We start from the raw sequence: 14,099 nt of genomic DNA, 5'->3' as shown, positions 1-14,099 counted from the left end.
AACGCAGCACCTTTAACCCACTGCAATAGGCAAGGGATCGAACCCCTGCCCCTGCAGCAACCTGAGCTGCTGCAGTTGGATTCTTAACCCACTGAGCCACAGTGGGAACTCTAGTGTGTCTCATTTTTAATACCTTTAATACATGTTTAAAAAATTTATTGGCTGACCGCAAGTCTCAGTGATACTGGATAAGAAGCCTTCCAATAAATGAAGGTGTTTGTAAGCGAACATAATTTTTTTTTTTTTTTTTTTGCTTTTTAGGGCTGCACCTGCAGCATATGGAAGTTCCCGGGCTAGGGGTTTAATTGGAGTTACCTCCCCTGTCCTACACCACAGCTACAGCAACGTGGAATCTGAGCCGTGTTACGACCTACATCATAGCTCATGGCAACGCCAGATCCTTAACCCACTGAGCTTGAGGCCAGGGATCGAACCCCCGTCCTCATGGATACTTGTAGGGTTTGTTACCACTGAGCCATAGCGGGAACTCCCGGGAATGTAACATGTGATTAAAGCTTGCATTCTTACTCATGAATGTGCGGATGTCAGGATTTCAGCCCAGGTTATTCTGATTCTTTATACTCATTTCTGTTGTTTTGGTCAGTGGATCATCTTGGTACCTGGGGTTACAGTATCACTTAAACAACATTAATGTAAGAATTCAACAATTTTTAATTCTTGTAGGCTTTAAAAATGTATATTTTCAAATGATTAAATGTGATATTTAAATAAATTTAGATGATGATTGAAGTCTAAAGTATCAGAGGTAAAATTATTACCTCGCAAATCATTTATGCAGCAGAGAGTTGTTGGGCACGTAATCTGTACCAGGCACTGTTCTAGACACTAGAGAAACTGGGCTAAAGAATAGAGATGAGGTGCCTGCCCTCATAGAGCTTTAGGTCTCGTTCAGGGGATAGTTTCTTGTTCATTTCCATAGGAAATTTGTTTTAAAATACTTACTTTTGTTTACAACATGAATTTTATTTTATCTTTTGTCTTTTTGCCTTTTCTAGGACCCCTCCCGCAGCATATGGAGGTTCCCAGGCTAGGGGTTGAATCGGAGCTGTAGCTGCTGGCCTATTGCCAGAGCCACAGCAATGTGGGATCCTAGCTGTGTCTGTGACCTACACCACAGCTCAGAGCAACGCCGGATCCTTAACCCACTGAGCAAGGCCAGGGATGGAACCCACAACCTCATGGTTCCTAGTCAAATTTGTTAACCACTGCGCCACGACGGACACTCCTACAACGTGAATTTTAGTTAAAGTCTGAGTGTCTGTACTAAAATATAACGAAGACTTGCTAGGTTTGCAAAGACTCTGTGCTCTGAATCGATGCAAGAGTTACATAGCGGGAATGTTGGATAAACTTGAGAGTTGATAACAGCTCACCTGGCGGTTTAACTACAGGCGGATGCTGAAGATTAGCTATAGCTGTTCATCAGTGCTTGCAGTACAAACTGACCGTGCCGCCTGAAACTCAGCTCCTTTTATTTTACGCTGCAGGCCAAGCAAACTGTACAAGTTCTTTAAAGAAGAAACCGAGACCATCCAGGCCCTCTGCCTACCCGCTGCCTTTCCCACAGAAGTGCCCTTAAATGCTCACTTACTGGAGAATAGTCAGTGGGGAGGGGAAGGGGGGAGAGAATTTCACCCAGGTGAGCCCTGTGCTCGCCTCGAATGATATACATTATGTCTGAGGACTTGGCTGGAGCACTTTTAAGGAAGTTAATTTTCTGTTTAAGGACTAAGGACTTTGCTAAAGAACTTTTAATGAAGTTAATTTTTTTTTAAAGGGCTTCTGCAAAACCACAGATGTTTTTGAGTTCATCTAATCCAACTTCATCACTTTATAGATGAGCTATTTCAGGCACCGTGTGGTTTACCTACTATGTCAGAGCAGAACTATTTAACCCCAAGTTACTTGAGTTTTGGTCTTCCCCATATTTTATTTAAAAACGATACCAGACCACCTTGGGTTGCATTCAAGACATACTTCTCTTAGATCCGGGTCTGTGTCAAGTGCATGGTACTTCAGCAGAGTTTTAGCTTGAAGAATGCAGCATTGTTTTATGTGACTGTCAGAGATTTAGTACCAGAAAGACATCTCACATTCGTAGGTTTTTAAACGAGTACAGCCAGTGTTTCAGGGCAGCTGATGTAGATCTTGTATGCTTTCCTCATCCAAAATAATTGGTATCCATGGCAACGTTCTGACCCAGTCAGCTGACCACATGAGCTCATTCACATGAGCTAATACAACATGAGGTTTTGGGTGCTTTTGGTTAGTTAATTGAAATGATGCAAGTTCTTTTGAACTTACCACTCGTATTTATTTTCCTAGATTTTGTGTCTAGTGTTTTTTTAAAAAGAAAAAAAAAAAAAAGGAATTAACTTTTGCTCTCATTCCCTTCTCACCCTCATTATGTAAAGTTTCTTAACCAAAGCTTCCAAACTAGGTTGTTTTTCTCTGGCTGCTTTTAAGATTTTTCTCTTCATCACTGGTTTTTAGCAATTTGGTTATGATATGCATAACCAGAGTGGGAGTTTTCTTAGTTGTTCTCTTTGGCGTTTGCTGAGCTTTTCAAATCTTTTCTGCTTCTGGTTTTCTTCAAATCTGGAAAGTTTTCAGGACTTACTTCTTGAGAGATTTTTTTTTTTTTTTTTTTTTTTTTTTTTTAGCTTCTTTATGAGATGCTGAGGATGGGAGTCCTCAGCTATCTACCTTATTATTTATTTATTTATTTATTTATTTTTGTCTTTTTGCTATTTCTTTGGGCCGCTTCCGCGGCATATGGAGGTTCCCAGGCTAGGGGTCAAATCGGAGCTGCAGCTGCCAGCCTACGCCAGAGCCACAGCAACGCAGGATCCGAGCCACATCTGCAACCTATACCACAGCTCACGGCAACGCCCGATCGTTAACCCACTGAGCAAGGGCAGGGACTGAACCCGCAACCTCATGGTTCCTAGTCGGATTTGTTAACCATTGCGCCACGACGGGAACTCTGAGAGATTTTTTTTTTTTTTTTCCCGTTCTTCCCTTTTCTGATTTTGGACTCCAGGAGGGAACACATGTATCACACTGCCCGACGCTGACCCACAGATGGCTGGTGCTTTTCCTTTCTCTTTTTCTCTCTGATGAACTTTGGGTAGTTTCTGTTGCTACCTCCTCAAGTTCACCGATCTTTTCTTCTGTTGTGTCTAATCTGCTTTATTCCCTTCCCGAGTTTTCTTCACTTCAGGTATGTTTTTCATCTCTGCGGCTTCCGCTTGAGTCATCCCTGGGCTCTTTCTCTTGATTTTTCTGTATGTGTGAGGGGCATGTATGCTCACAGTATCTAGAGTAGTCCTGCTGGTTAAAACACCAGATTTTGACCTGTTGCAGGAATTGTTTAAAGAGTTCGGTACTGTGAATTTGAATAATGCCACAGCATCTTTAGTTTTTGAAAGATAGCGTATTCTCCGAATTTTTGTCAGTCCATTTCAGCAATAGCGGTATCACGGATTTCATCTTCCCTCATGATTTCAAAATGGCTTTGATTTTGTAACAGGATGTATAAATTGCCGGAGAGAAAAGTGGTTGATTTTGGATCTAGTTTGGAGTTATATTTGTAAAAGATGAAATATAGTTTATAAAGAATATTCAGGATGGGCTAGACTGTAAGGGTGCCTGTTTGAGAGAAACTTCATCATTGATTCCATCTAGTTTGTTTGGAATTGTGTTTGTTCTCAGTTTGTATCATTAAATTTGGTTAGCTTTGCAAAAAATGAAACTTTATCAAAATAGGAATATTATCAGAGATTTGGGAAGGAGCGTTTCCAGAGGGCCAGGTCAGTGAGGAATTGCACTTTGGAGACAAGAAACTCACCCCTTTTCCTCTGCCACAGCACCCGTCCTACCTGCAGCCCGCCTGAGCACTGCCCCCTGGTGTTCATCAGCAGCACGGGGCCCTTGCCGCAGCCGCTCAGGTCCTGCTTTCTGTTCTCTGGGTGCTTTACAAACCGAGAGGAGCTGGGCTCTGAAGTCAGGGCAGAACCTCCCTCCTCCGCAGTTGAGCTTGTCACCGACCAGCACACAGGTGACACTTAGCTCTTTTTCTCCTTTTTTGGCTGCACCCACGGCATGTGGGAGATCCCAGGCCAGGGGTCAAACCCACACCGCAGCAGCAGCCCGAGCCACTGCAGTGACAGCGCGGGATCCTTAACCCCCTTGGCCACAGGGAGTCCAAGGATGCTTAGCTCTGACTGGTTTGCATCTTCTGGTCCTTTGCTCTTTTCCCCTTGATCTGTGTTTGTTTTAACTTCATTTATGTCAGCAAGACCTCTCTAAACAGCAGAAACCGGGCTCGCTTCTCCCCGTGGTGCTCCGCGTCCGTGGTGTTGGTTGAGAGAGCGGGTTTGGGTGAGAGGAGGTCTCCTCGTGAGTTTCCGCAGGTGAAACAGAGGAGAAGGACTCCAGGGCTGAGGAGGGGACACAGCCACGGCGAGTTGTTCAGAGACACTCGAGGTCGCTCCAGTTTGAATCCACCTTGCGTGCTCCTGAATGGTTCTCCGCTTCTTGGCTTCCGTAGGCAAGAGCGCGCGTTGGGAGATGCTGCTCGAGAGACTTCGGAGTCTGATCCCGAGGACTTCGCAGATGAGACCAACCCGGAGCCCTTCTACGGCTCCTCCCCGCCCAGCACGCCCCGCCAGATGAAGCGCATGTCAGCCAAGCTCCAGAGGAACAGCCTGGGGAGGCCCGCCGGTCGAGCTGGCCTCAAAGGTGAGTCTCGGACTTGGCAGGGGGCACACGAGCGCACGTGGCCCGGTTGGCACACGGTCTGCACGGAGCATGTGACCACTGGGAGGGGCTTTCCACAGGAAGGCCAGTGGCTCCTTTTTACAAATCGGATTTTATGCCGCATTTAAATTCTTGAATTATTACCGTTAGCAAACGTTTTTTAATTAAGAGACAGTGATCCTGCGGAGGTGGAAAGGTTTGTCCCGAGTGATTGTCAGAGTCGGCGTGAGAGGCATCGGCGTGCCTTTAGGACTCGGAAGCAGCCGCGCGGGGATGAGCCAGGTGCTCCTCTAGGCCCTCTTTTATTTGAGTCTCTTTGGCTGAAACTTCTGGATTGTGTCTTCCAGACGTGATGTATTTGGCAGTTTGGGAGAGGCTGGGCCTGGGGATTCCTGCCCAGGATTCCCTGGGCGGCCTGAGATCCGTGGAGACCGTGGTGCCACCCTCAGTGGGCAGGGCCCCACTGTCACCAAGCTCAGTGCCTGGGCGCTGTCCCACCTTCTAACCGCGGACGGAACCTGGAATCCCAAAGGCCAAGCGCTCGGCTCCTCTCCGGGAAGCCGAGGGTGGGTCTGTGTCGTCCTTCCAACTCTCCTCCTCGCGCGTCTCAGCTCTTCTCTTCCGAGGAAGATGAACGCAGTCACGCCGACCTGACCTGACCTGCTGCTTCGTCGCCTGCCTTCTGGCACAGAGCCTCCGGTCCCCGAGGCCTGATGGTTTCAGACTCTCTGCTGATTTCCGCCAACCGCTTCTCCTAACCCTGATCTCAGGGCTTGCTGGAGTTCCTCTCCCTGTTACCGTAGGGGCAGGGCTTTCGTCCTGCATCTCCCCTGAGAAACTGCCCCTCGTCGCTGGCCTCCGGCGCGGCGGCCTCTCTGGAGCCCCTGCTCCCCCTCTGGTTGGCCGGGTTCCCTGGCCCGCAGTTGCTTCTGCACATCCATCTCCTATCGGCTGTTTGTTCCGTGTCCCTGTCAGAGCCCTCAGAAGGGAAGGAGGAGGCGGGAAATGGACTTTTTTGTGCTTGCTCGCCTGACATCTGATCCACGGAGGGACTCCTGAGCAGTAGAGTCTTCTTTCCCACGGGGGAGATGACGTTTTAATTTTCTTCTAAAACTTTATTCTTAGTAGGTTGTTAACCTGCGGGCTCTGTTTACCCCTTTTGGAAAGTAGCAGTTTTCTATTAGGGAGTATTATCTTTACCCATTTTCTCTCTCTCTTGTGCACGCTTTTTTTTTTTTTTTTTGGTCTTTTCGGGGCCACAGCTGTAGCACATGGGGTTTCCCAGGCTAGGGGTCCAACTGGAGCTGAAGCCAGCGGCCTACACCACAGCCACAGCAACGCTGGATCTTTAACTCACTGAGCGAGGCCAGGGATTGAACCTGTGTCCTTATGGATGCTAGCTGGGTTCGCTAACCACTGAGCCATGACGGGAACTCCGTACCCATTTTCTCAAAGACATTTCTCACATGCCTCCTGAAGTCCCGTATATGAAATAGTGTCAGTGAAGCTGCATCTGCCGAATGGAGGGTAGTCCATAGCCACCTGCTTCATGGTGGTGAAGCAGCTATGCCAGTAGCTCACCTGCTTTCTCTTCCTGCTGCTTCATACTGTTCAGAGCAGGGGTCGAGAACACAGGACACCCCCCCCCCCGCCCCATTTCATAGATTGAGACAGTGAGGCCCGGGGTTTTAAAGCAACTTCTTAAGGCCAGAAGGCTTGATGCAGTGGCAGGACTCTTCCCAGAACTGGTTCTCCTGGTCCTCCATCTGGACTTTTTTCCTGGAGCAGGTGGCAGGGGCGGAGCTCATGTGCAGGCAGTACCTGAGGTGACCATCAGAAAACCAGTCGCTGGATGCTTGAGCTCCTGCTGTCCTGCTGGGCCGGGGCAGAGACAGAAGGAGGGGAACACCCGCTTTCGGGGTTCATTTGGTAAAGTTGTAGAATTTAACTCTGGAACAGATCTCAGACCGCTCGAATTAGGGTCGTTTTTCAGGTGAAGAAGCAAAGGCTCGTGAGCCTTCTGACTTGTCGCTCTCTGATAGCAGGCCCGGGACACCAGAGTTCTTGATAACCGACTTTCTTCCATATGTTTGTTGAAGGGAATTTAGAAAGTACTGACCAAAAAAAAAAAAATAAACATACCTATAAACCCCGTAGGTAGAAATAACGCCTTTCCGCTCCTTTGCCTGTGGTCTCTGCTTGTGTGCATCTGTGTTGTCGTATACATACTGTACAATCTTTACTATTTTATAACCGGCTCCTTGTGTCATTCACTGTCTTCCTCTGTCGGAGACGAGCCTGTGCTCTCCGTGTTGATGGCGCATCGCCGCCTTTGCCCGGGAGTGGCTGGCGGTTGTCCTGCACTTACCTGGGCACAGTGCCTGGCTCCTCCTTTACGTGGACGGCCCCTCGGGCGACTGCGTGGCATGTGGCTCATCTCTGGAAGGAGTCACGCAGAGAAACAGCTGTAGAGCCTGGAGGCCGCTGCGGTGCCCACCAGAGGGCTTGGGGAGTGACATTTGTGCTGTGACCTGAAGGCTGAGTCGGGGAGACCAGTATTTCAAAGGAGTCTGTGGTGCATAATGTATGTGGGTCTCTCAATGTTTTCAGGAGCATCTTAGAATTCATTAGATGGGTCAGATTTATTTTAAAAGTTGCCTAAGGAAACATGAAGTGGGGCATTCTTTCTTTCTCACTGCAGCAAGTGAAGGCTCCCCGAGTCACTCTTCACTCGAGAACTGCTGTCAGAGTTGGACTCATCTTTTTTTTTTTTTTTTTTTTTTTTTGTCTTTTTGCCTTTTCTAGGGCCGCTTCTGTGGCACATGGAGGTTCCCAGGCCAGGGGTCTAATCGGAGCTACAGCCACCAGCCTACACCACAGCCACAGCAACGCGGGATCCAAGCCACGTCTGCGACCTACACCACAGCTCACGGCAATGCTGAATCTTTAACTCACTGAGCAAGGCCAGGGATTGAACCTGTGTCCTCATGGATGCTAGCTGGGTTCGCTAACCACTGAGCCATGACGGGAACTCTGAACTCATCTTTTTAATCAGTGTCACCAATTATATTTGCATTTTCCTGCTTATCTATTGCTGTGTAACAAATGGCTCCAAACTCAGTCGCCTTATGAAAGAGCTCCATTTTATTGTGCTCACAGGTTTGTGGGTCAGGCGTTCAGGCAGAGCACGGTTTGTCTCTGCCCAGGATGTCTGGAGCCTTTGCTGAAATGGCTCAGTTGGCTGGAGGTGTTGTCATACCTTGCCTGGGCCCCTGTGTCTGGTGCCTGCTGGTCGTCAGTGTCCTGGGTGGCTCCCTCCCTGACTCTGGCCCCTGAGCGAAGAGCTGTCTGGCATGGTTTTGGTTCCGTGTGGCCTTCCACATGGCTATGCTGGGCTTCTTCACAGCATCCTGATCCCCAGGTAACTGGACTACTAAATGGCAGCTAGTCTTCCTCTCAGAAGAAGAGCGTGTGTTTCGAGATCAAGGCGGAATTTGTAAGGCTTCTTACGATTAGCCCGGGAAGTCCCCATAGCATCCCTTCTGTTGCATTCTTTCGGCTACACAGGGCCCTCGGGAATCTGCAGAGTCCCAGTGTCATGGCATTGTCCAGCTCCTCTTCCTATTAGATGGAGGCGTCCCCAGGGGGAGAAGGACACACGGGGTAGCCGAGGGCACTTTGTGTTGCAAGGAGGCAGGAGTGACCATCAGCACGGTTTTCTTGAGTGATTAGCCATTGGCATGAGCTGATTATATGGAAATGATTCTTTAAATATTCTTATTACCGTGGGCTGAGAATAAACAACTACTGTGAATATAGACTTATTTTTTGTAATTGGAAATTCATTACCGGTCACCCTTCTGAACAGCTGGCTATAAATTGTTGGCTCTTGTGAGAGAACTGCTCACAGAACTCAGGAACACACTTTGCTTTTATTAGTTTATTATAGAGGTTCAGGAACCACCAAAAGGAAGAGCTGCATCAGGCAAGGTGTGGGGGGTGACAGGGAGCTTCTGTGCCCTCTCCAGGGTAACATCCTCCCAGCACCTCAACCTGCTCACCAGCCTGGAGGCTCATAGAGCTCTGTCCAGAGTTTTTACAGAGATAATCTCCAACCCCTCCCCCCACAGCCCATCTCTTTCTGGAAGTCAGGTTGGTGGGTGGGTGGAGCTGAATGTCCTGACTCTAATCTTTGGATCCTTCTGTGACCAAACCTCCTCCTGAGACTCGCTCCACTCCAAGTTGCCTCATTAGAATGAATTTAGGTGTGATTTAAAGGGGCTCCTAATAAATAAAAGACGCTTGTGTTAGGAATTCGAAGGGTTTTAAGAGCTCTGTGCCAGGAACCTGGACAAAACCCACATACATTTCTTATGTTAAAAAACAAAATTCAGGAGTTCCCTTCGTGGCTCAATGGTTAACGAATCCGGCTAGGAACCATGAGGTTGTGGGTTCAATCCCTGGTCTTGCTTAGTGGGTTAGGGATCTGGTGTTGCCGTGAGCTGTGGTGTAGGTCGCAGACGCAGCTCGGATCCCTCGTTGCTGTGACTGTGGTGTAGGCCGGCAGCTACAGCTCTGATTCGACCCCGAGCCTGGGAACCCCCATATGCTGTGGGTGTGGGTGCGGCTGCAGAAAAGACAAAGAGACAAAAAGCAAAAAAAAAAAAAAAAAAAAAAATTCAGCCAAGTAAATTTGATGATTTAATTGGCTTGATTCATGAATTGGCCAGCATTCCTTCTAGGAATGGAAGCTGCTCGGAGAGGCTGTGCGAAAATGGAAGCGATTAAGGAAAAAGGGCAAAGTGAGGGAGCTGTTAGCAGAAGGAAAGAAGGGATGGTTTTTAGACCACGCCTCTTCTTCTGTGGGGGTGGGATGGCAGGGGGTTTATCATGCAGATTACCTCTTGCTCCGGGGGATTGGAGAGCGCCTATTTGACAGACTACTTTATTGGTATTGACCAGAAAATTCTGGAACTGTTCAATTAAGGTTACATTTCTGGGAGAAATGGGAACTGCAGTTAGATAATGTGTAAAATCTAGATGTGCCATCAGGAGCTTTCAGCATGCCAGTGACATCATTGGGGGCTTGTGGTTTTCTTCCTAATACTTACTTCACCCCAATGAACAAAAGCAAATAGCTGCAAAAGTCTGAGGAGATGGCAGCTTTCACACGGGGCTGGAGGGCGTGTACACGGCCACAGTCCCTGCGGAAAGTAACTTGTTAATACAGATGGAGGTTGGTTACCACCTGGACCCAGGCGAACGCACTCGTAGGAGCCTTAGAGAAGTTCTCGCAAGTAGACACCGAAGTTCTGCAAAGAGATTGCCGCTCACTGTTGGCGATTTCCGTCCTGAGGGGACAGGTGAGCAGCCCCAACACAGGGAAGTTGGAAACAGTGATGACCCACCGTAGGAGAGGCGCCTGGGGATGAGGGGCCAAGGTGGGGTCCCCACAGCCCACAGTGGATTATTTCTCTGTATTGATGGGCTTTAAAATGATTGCCAGTTAGATGTGTGTGTTTGGGGTGGAAATGTTTTAAAATTAGGTTGTGATGTTGATTGTACAACTATAAATAGAATAAAATTCATTGGAAAAACTGTTTCTTGATTTTGTTTCTCTGGGAATGTTTAAAGGTATTTTTGTGTTCAAAATAGTACCTTCTGCTTTTCGAAGCTGTGATAAATATATAGCAACATTATGCTATCCAGGTAAAAATGGTTAGCTCCTTATTACCTAAAAAATACCGGCTCTGTGACATCCTGACAGATGTAACCTACAAGTTCAGCTCTTGAATTAGTTCACTGACCAGGCTCGATGTCGTACTTTGACGAGTTACAGAATTTAGCTGTGGTATTATTTAAGATCGTACTTTTGGATAATGGTAAATAACTACTAAATTATAGCAATTAAGATTTTGGTAAGTTTCGGACAATAATTAACCACGTATAGCTTTTTCTTCTAAAGTCTGGTTTAAGAAATCCTTAAATGTTTGTTCTTCTTAATGTAGCAAAAGGAAGTAAATCCAGTTCGTCTCATAGTTTACGAAGGTTCAGTAGGAACTAAGACACCCAAGCTAAAGCCCTTGTCAGGGTGAATCTTCCCTGCGATCTTTATCAGCCCCATTTTGCAGCAGTATTGTGATACTGCAGGAATAGCCAGGTTACAGAGAGAGTTCTGTCGGAATTTGCACGTATATACACGTGTACGCACACACATTCATCTCCCTGTGATCAGCAGATATCTCAAGGTGTGTCTTGTATAAACGTGTGTGGTTTTTTGCTGATAATTACAGTGAGATTAACAAGTTTTTAATTTTTCTTTGAAAAAATATCCTACTGCTGTAAACTTGATCTGGTAAAATGGTTAGAAGTCAGACTCAGGCTATGTAGTTAGAGAAATGTTCATGGTGAACCAGCGCGGGTTTAAATCTGATTTCAGCTCTTTAATCCAGCCTCAGCCTGACTTTCGGTTTATATCCTAGGCGCTCTATATACACGTAGACCCATTCTTCAGCCAGGCTTTCTTCTTTTCTGCCTTTGCGTCTTTTCTTTTCTTCTCTGGCTTAAAATATTCTCTTGCCTTCCTTGCTCCCCTTGTTTAAGCTGAATCCATTCCTCCAGGACCTCAGTCAGGTACTGGGTCGTATTTCAAGCCTGTGCAGATGACTTAGCCCAGTGTAACAGTCTGTCTTTGCTGCCCTCAGTAGCTCAGCCTCTCCTTGGCCGGCCGGTCCTGCCCTGTGAGCACCTTTGGCAGGTGTTCAGGCGGCGTGATGGCACCAGCGTGGGTCAGGATCCCTGTCTGTTTACCATCCATCTGACCGTCCGTGTTCCGTGGTAGGCTTCGTCATACGGTTACGAAGACCGTGACAGATTCTGTAAAGCCCTTCGCTCGGAAACGGGGGGATTGAATAAAACAGTGTTTACCACAATGCGGTGTCATTCTATTTAGGTTGACTCAGAGACGCTGAGAGTGGGCCCAGGAATCTGCATTTTACCAAGAACCTGAGTGATTGTTACTATTTACCGAAATTTGAGAGCCTTGAATTAGAAGACCTCTAAGTTCCTTCAGATTTTGTGGACATGGTTTGACAGGCTCTTATTAATTGCAGAGGGATTTGGTGTTAACAGACAACTCAGCAAGCAAACCTGTCCATGGGCATGGGCTTCTGAGTATTCTGAGAAGTTTCTTGCTCAGGTCAGAGCTGTATAAAGTACTTGGGGAAATTACCCTGTATTTTCCTCCGATGCCTTCCTGCATCTCAGATGTCCCTTAACTGGCAGTCCCTAGGATCCTTGTAGAGGCTGCCTGGTCACTGATGGTTAGCGAACACTCTTGTATTTCCGTCCCCGTCACAAGTAGATTATTTGAAAAATTCAGCTTCTGATGAGACAGATAGATTGGTGTTTTCTTTTTTTGCCCAGTAGCAAGACTGGGGCTTAAGTCAATTTTTAAGTTTAATTTATGTCATTTTAAGTCAAATTATGTCATATTAATGATGTATCAGTTTCCATTGTATATTTTTCCAAAGCCAGTATGGTATTTTGTTTTGAAAAAAAAGTAGCTTCTTTGCCTGTATTTCTCCCCCCCCCCCAGTTTGGTTTCCTTTACACACATTGTAGATCCAAATACTGAACCATCGTTTTTTGTAAATACAGATTTTAAAAAAATTGTGTAATATACCATTTTTATGCTATAAGATGGGCTTAACAAAATTTGTATATATTCTACAAAAATTAGGTTTCTAGGCTTGCTGAAATTTGATTTTGTTTATAGAGAAAATGATATTGCGGCATTTTCCCCTTAAGTCCTTTTAATTGTTGAAATAAAGATCAAGGCTGAGAAGCTTCATCTCTTAATATTTTCATGCTTTGACTATTAGCCCTGTGGTAAATTTAGCATAGATTTGAACTTAAAGTTCCTAGCCCAGGCTGGGTTATTCAGGTCATCCTAGCGCCTCTCAGTTAACCTTTTGTTTCCCTAAGGACCTTTAGATCATGGATTAGAAGAACATTTATAATTTATATAAGCACAGTGATACGTGTTCACTGTTCACTATTACTTGCAAGTTATAAAATATATGCAGATGTTCCTATCAATCATGCTATCCTACACTCGTTTTGTAAAGTCTTCTTAGGATCCGAAACCCCAAGCTAAGAAAATTGTTTTTTGTTATGTAAGTTTTTGATTTCTTTGACTCTGAACCACTTATGGACGCACACTTTAGTTAATACAAGGTCCATCCTGCCTCTCTTCTGCACACTTTTCTTGTATATTCTTATTTACTCTCCTGCTATTAATTAACATCTCTGTATGCTAGTAATTTCCAAATTGGTGTCTCTGGATTTCTCTCCTGAGCTCAAGACACAGTTAGTTACTTACAGACATATAAGTAAGTTAGTTACTTATAGACATTGCCACATGAATGTCCCAGGGGCACCTCAAATGCACTGTGTTAAAAACTAAACTCATTATCTTTACCTCTAGTCTTAGATCGTGATGCCATGTTTGTATCATTTCGTGTTTCCTGGTAAGAAAGTATATCCTGATTTGATATCCTGAAAAATAAAATAGAGTTAAATTTGGAAGCACTTGTTAGATTTGCTTTCAAGGAGCCATTGCTTTACTAAGTGGAAATGAAAGGTGTGTATGTGCCGGGTTAATAAAGGCGTAAAGAACGCAGTTCAACAAAACAGCACAGAGCACAGACCCGTAGAAGTTAAACCCTATTTCATCAAATCCGAAGGCAGACTGTGATATTATATAGTGAAGAAAAAGACTTATAAATGATGGCACAGTGTGTTTTTACACTTAGAATTTTTAGTTTTTGTTTATTTAAAGAACTCTTAGATTTGGTATTTAGACAGATTTTTCAACATCATTTGTGACTCATGCGTATATGTAAAGGAAAACATACATGGAATACATAAGTGAATGTGTTCTTAAAGCTTGTTTGTATTACCATTAACTATAAACCATTCTGATTTCAGGTGTTAAAATACAGAATGGGGGCGCTCTCTTGGGGCACAGTGGGTTAAGGATCCGGCATTCTCCCTGCAGCGCTTTGGTCACTGCGGTGGTGCGGGTCTAGCCCCTGGTCCAGGAACTTCCACGTGTGCTGGGCGTGGCCAAAACAGAACCCCAAATGCATGTCCTGGGTTCAGGGGAACAAAGTGTACCTGAGTGTGGAGGGGAGATGGGAGGGCGGGCGCTCGAGGCTTGGGCGTCACCCGTCTGTGAGTGGAAGGGAAGGGATCAGCCGGGAGAGGAGGGGGCAGATGGGACAGGAGAGATCTGAGTGCCCAGGAGGGAATTG

At 46.1% G+C, this 14,099-nt stretch overlaps 1 protein-coding gene across 4 annotated transcripts in view; it reads left to right on the top strand.

Annotated features, from left to right (window-relative positions):
- MAP3K4 (mitogen-activated protein kinase kinase kinase 4) overlaps positions 1 to 14,099 on the top strand; it is a 158,530-nt gene that overhangs the window by 82,217 nt on the left and 62,214 nt on the right. For all 4 annotated transcript variants that reach the window (XM_021086227.1, XM_021086224.1, XM_021086234.1 and 1 more), the window contains exon 2: positions 4,574 to 4,764. In XM_021086227.1, coding sequence (XP_020941886.1) covers positions 4,574 to 4,764 — 191 coding nt within the window. The remainder of the gene's footprint in view (positions 1 to 4,573; positions 4,765 to 14,099) is intronic.

This window comes from Sus scrofa, chromosome 1, assembly GCF_000003025.6.
Source record: "Sus scrofa isolate TJ Tabasco breed Duroc chromosome 1, Sscrofa11.1, whole genome shotgun sequence".
Lineage (NCBI taxonomy): Eukaryota > Metazoa > Chordata > Mammalia > Artiodactyla > Suidae > Sus > Sus scrofa.
Note: the sequence above shows the minus strand (reverse complement) of the source record. Positions and strands in the feature narration are given on the sequence as shown.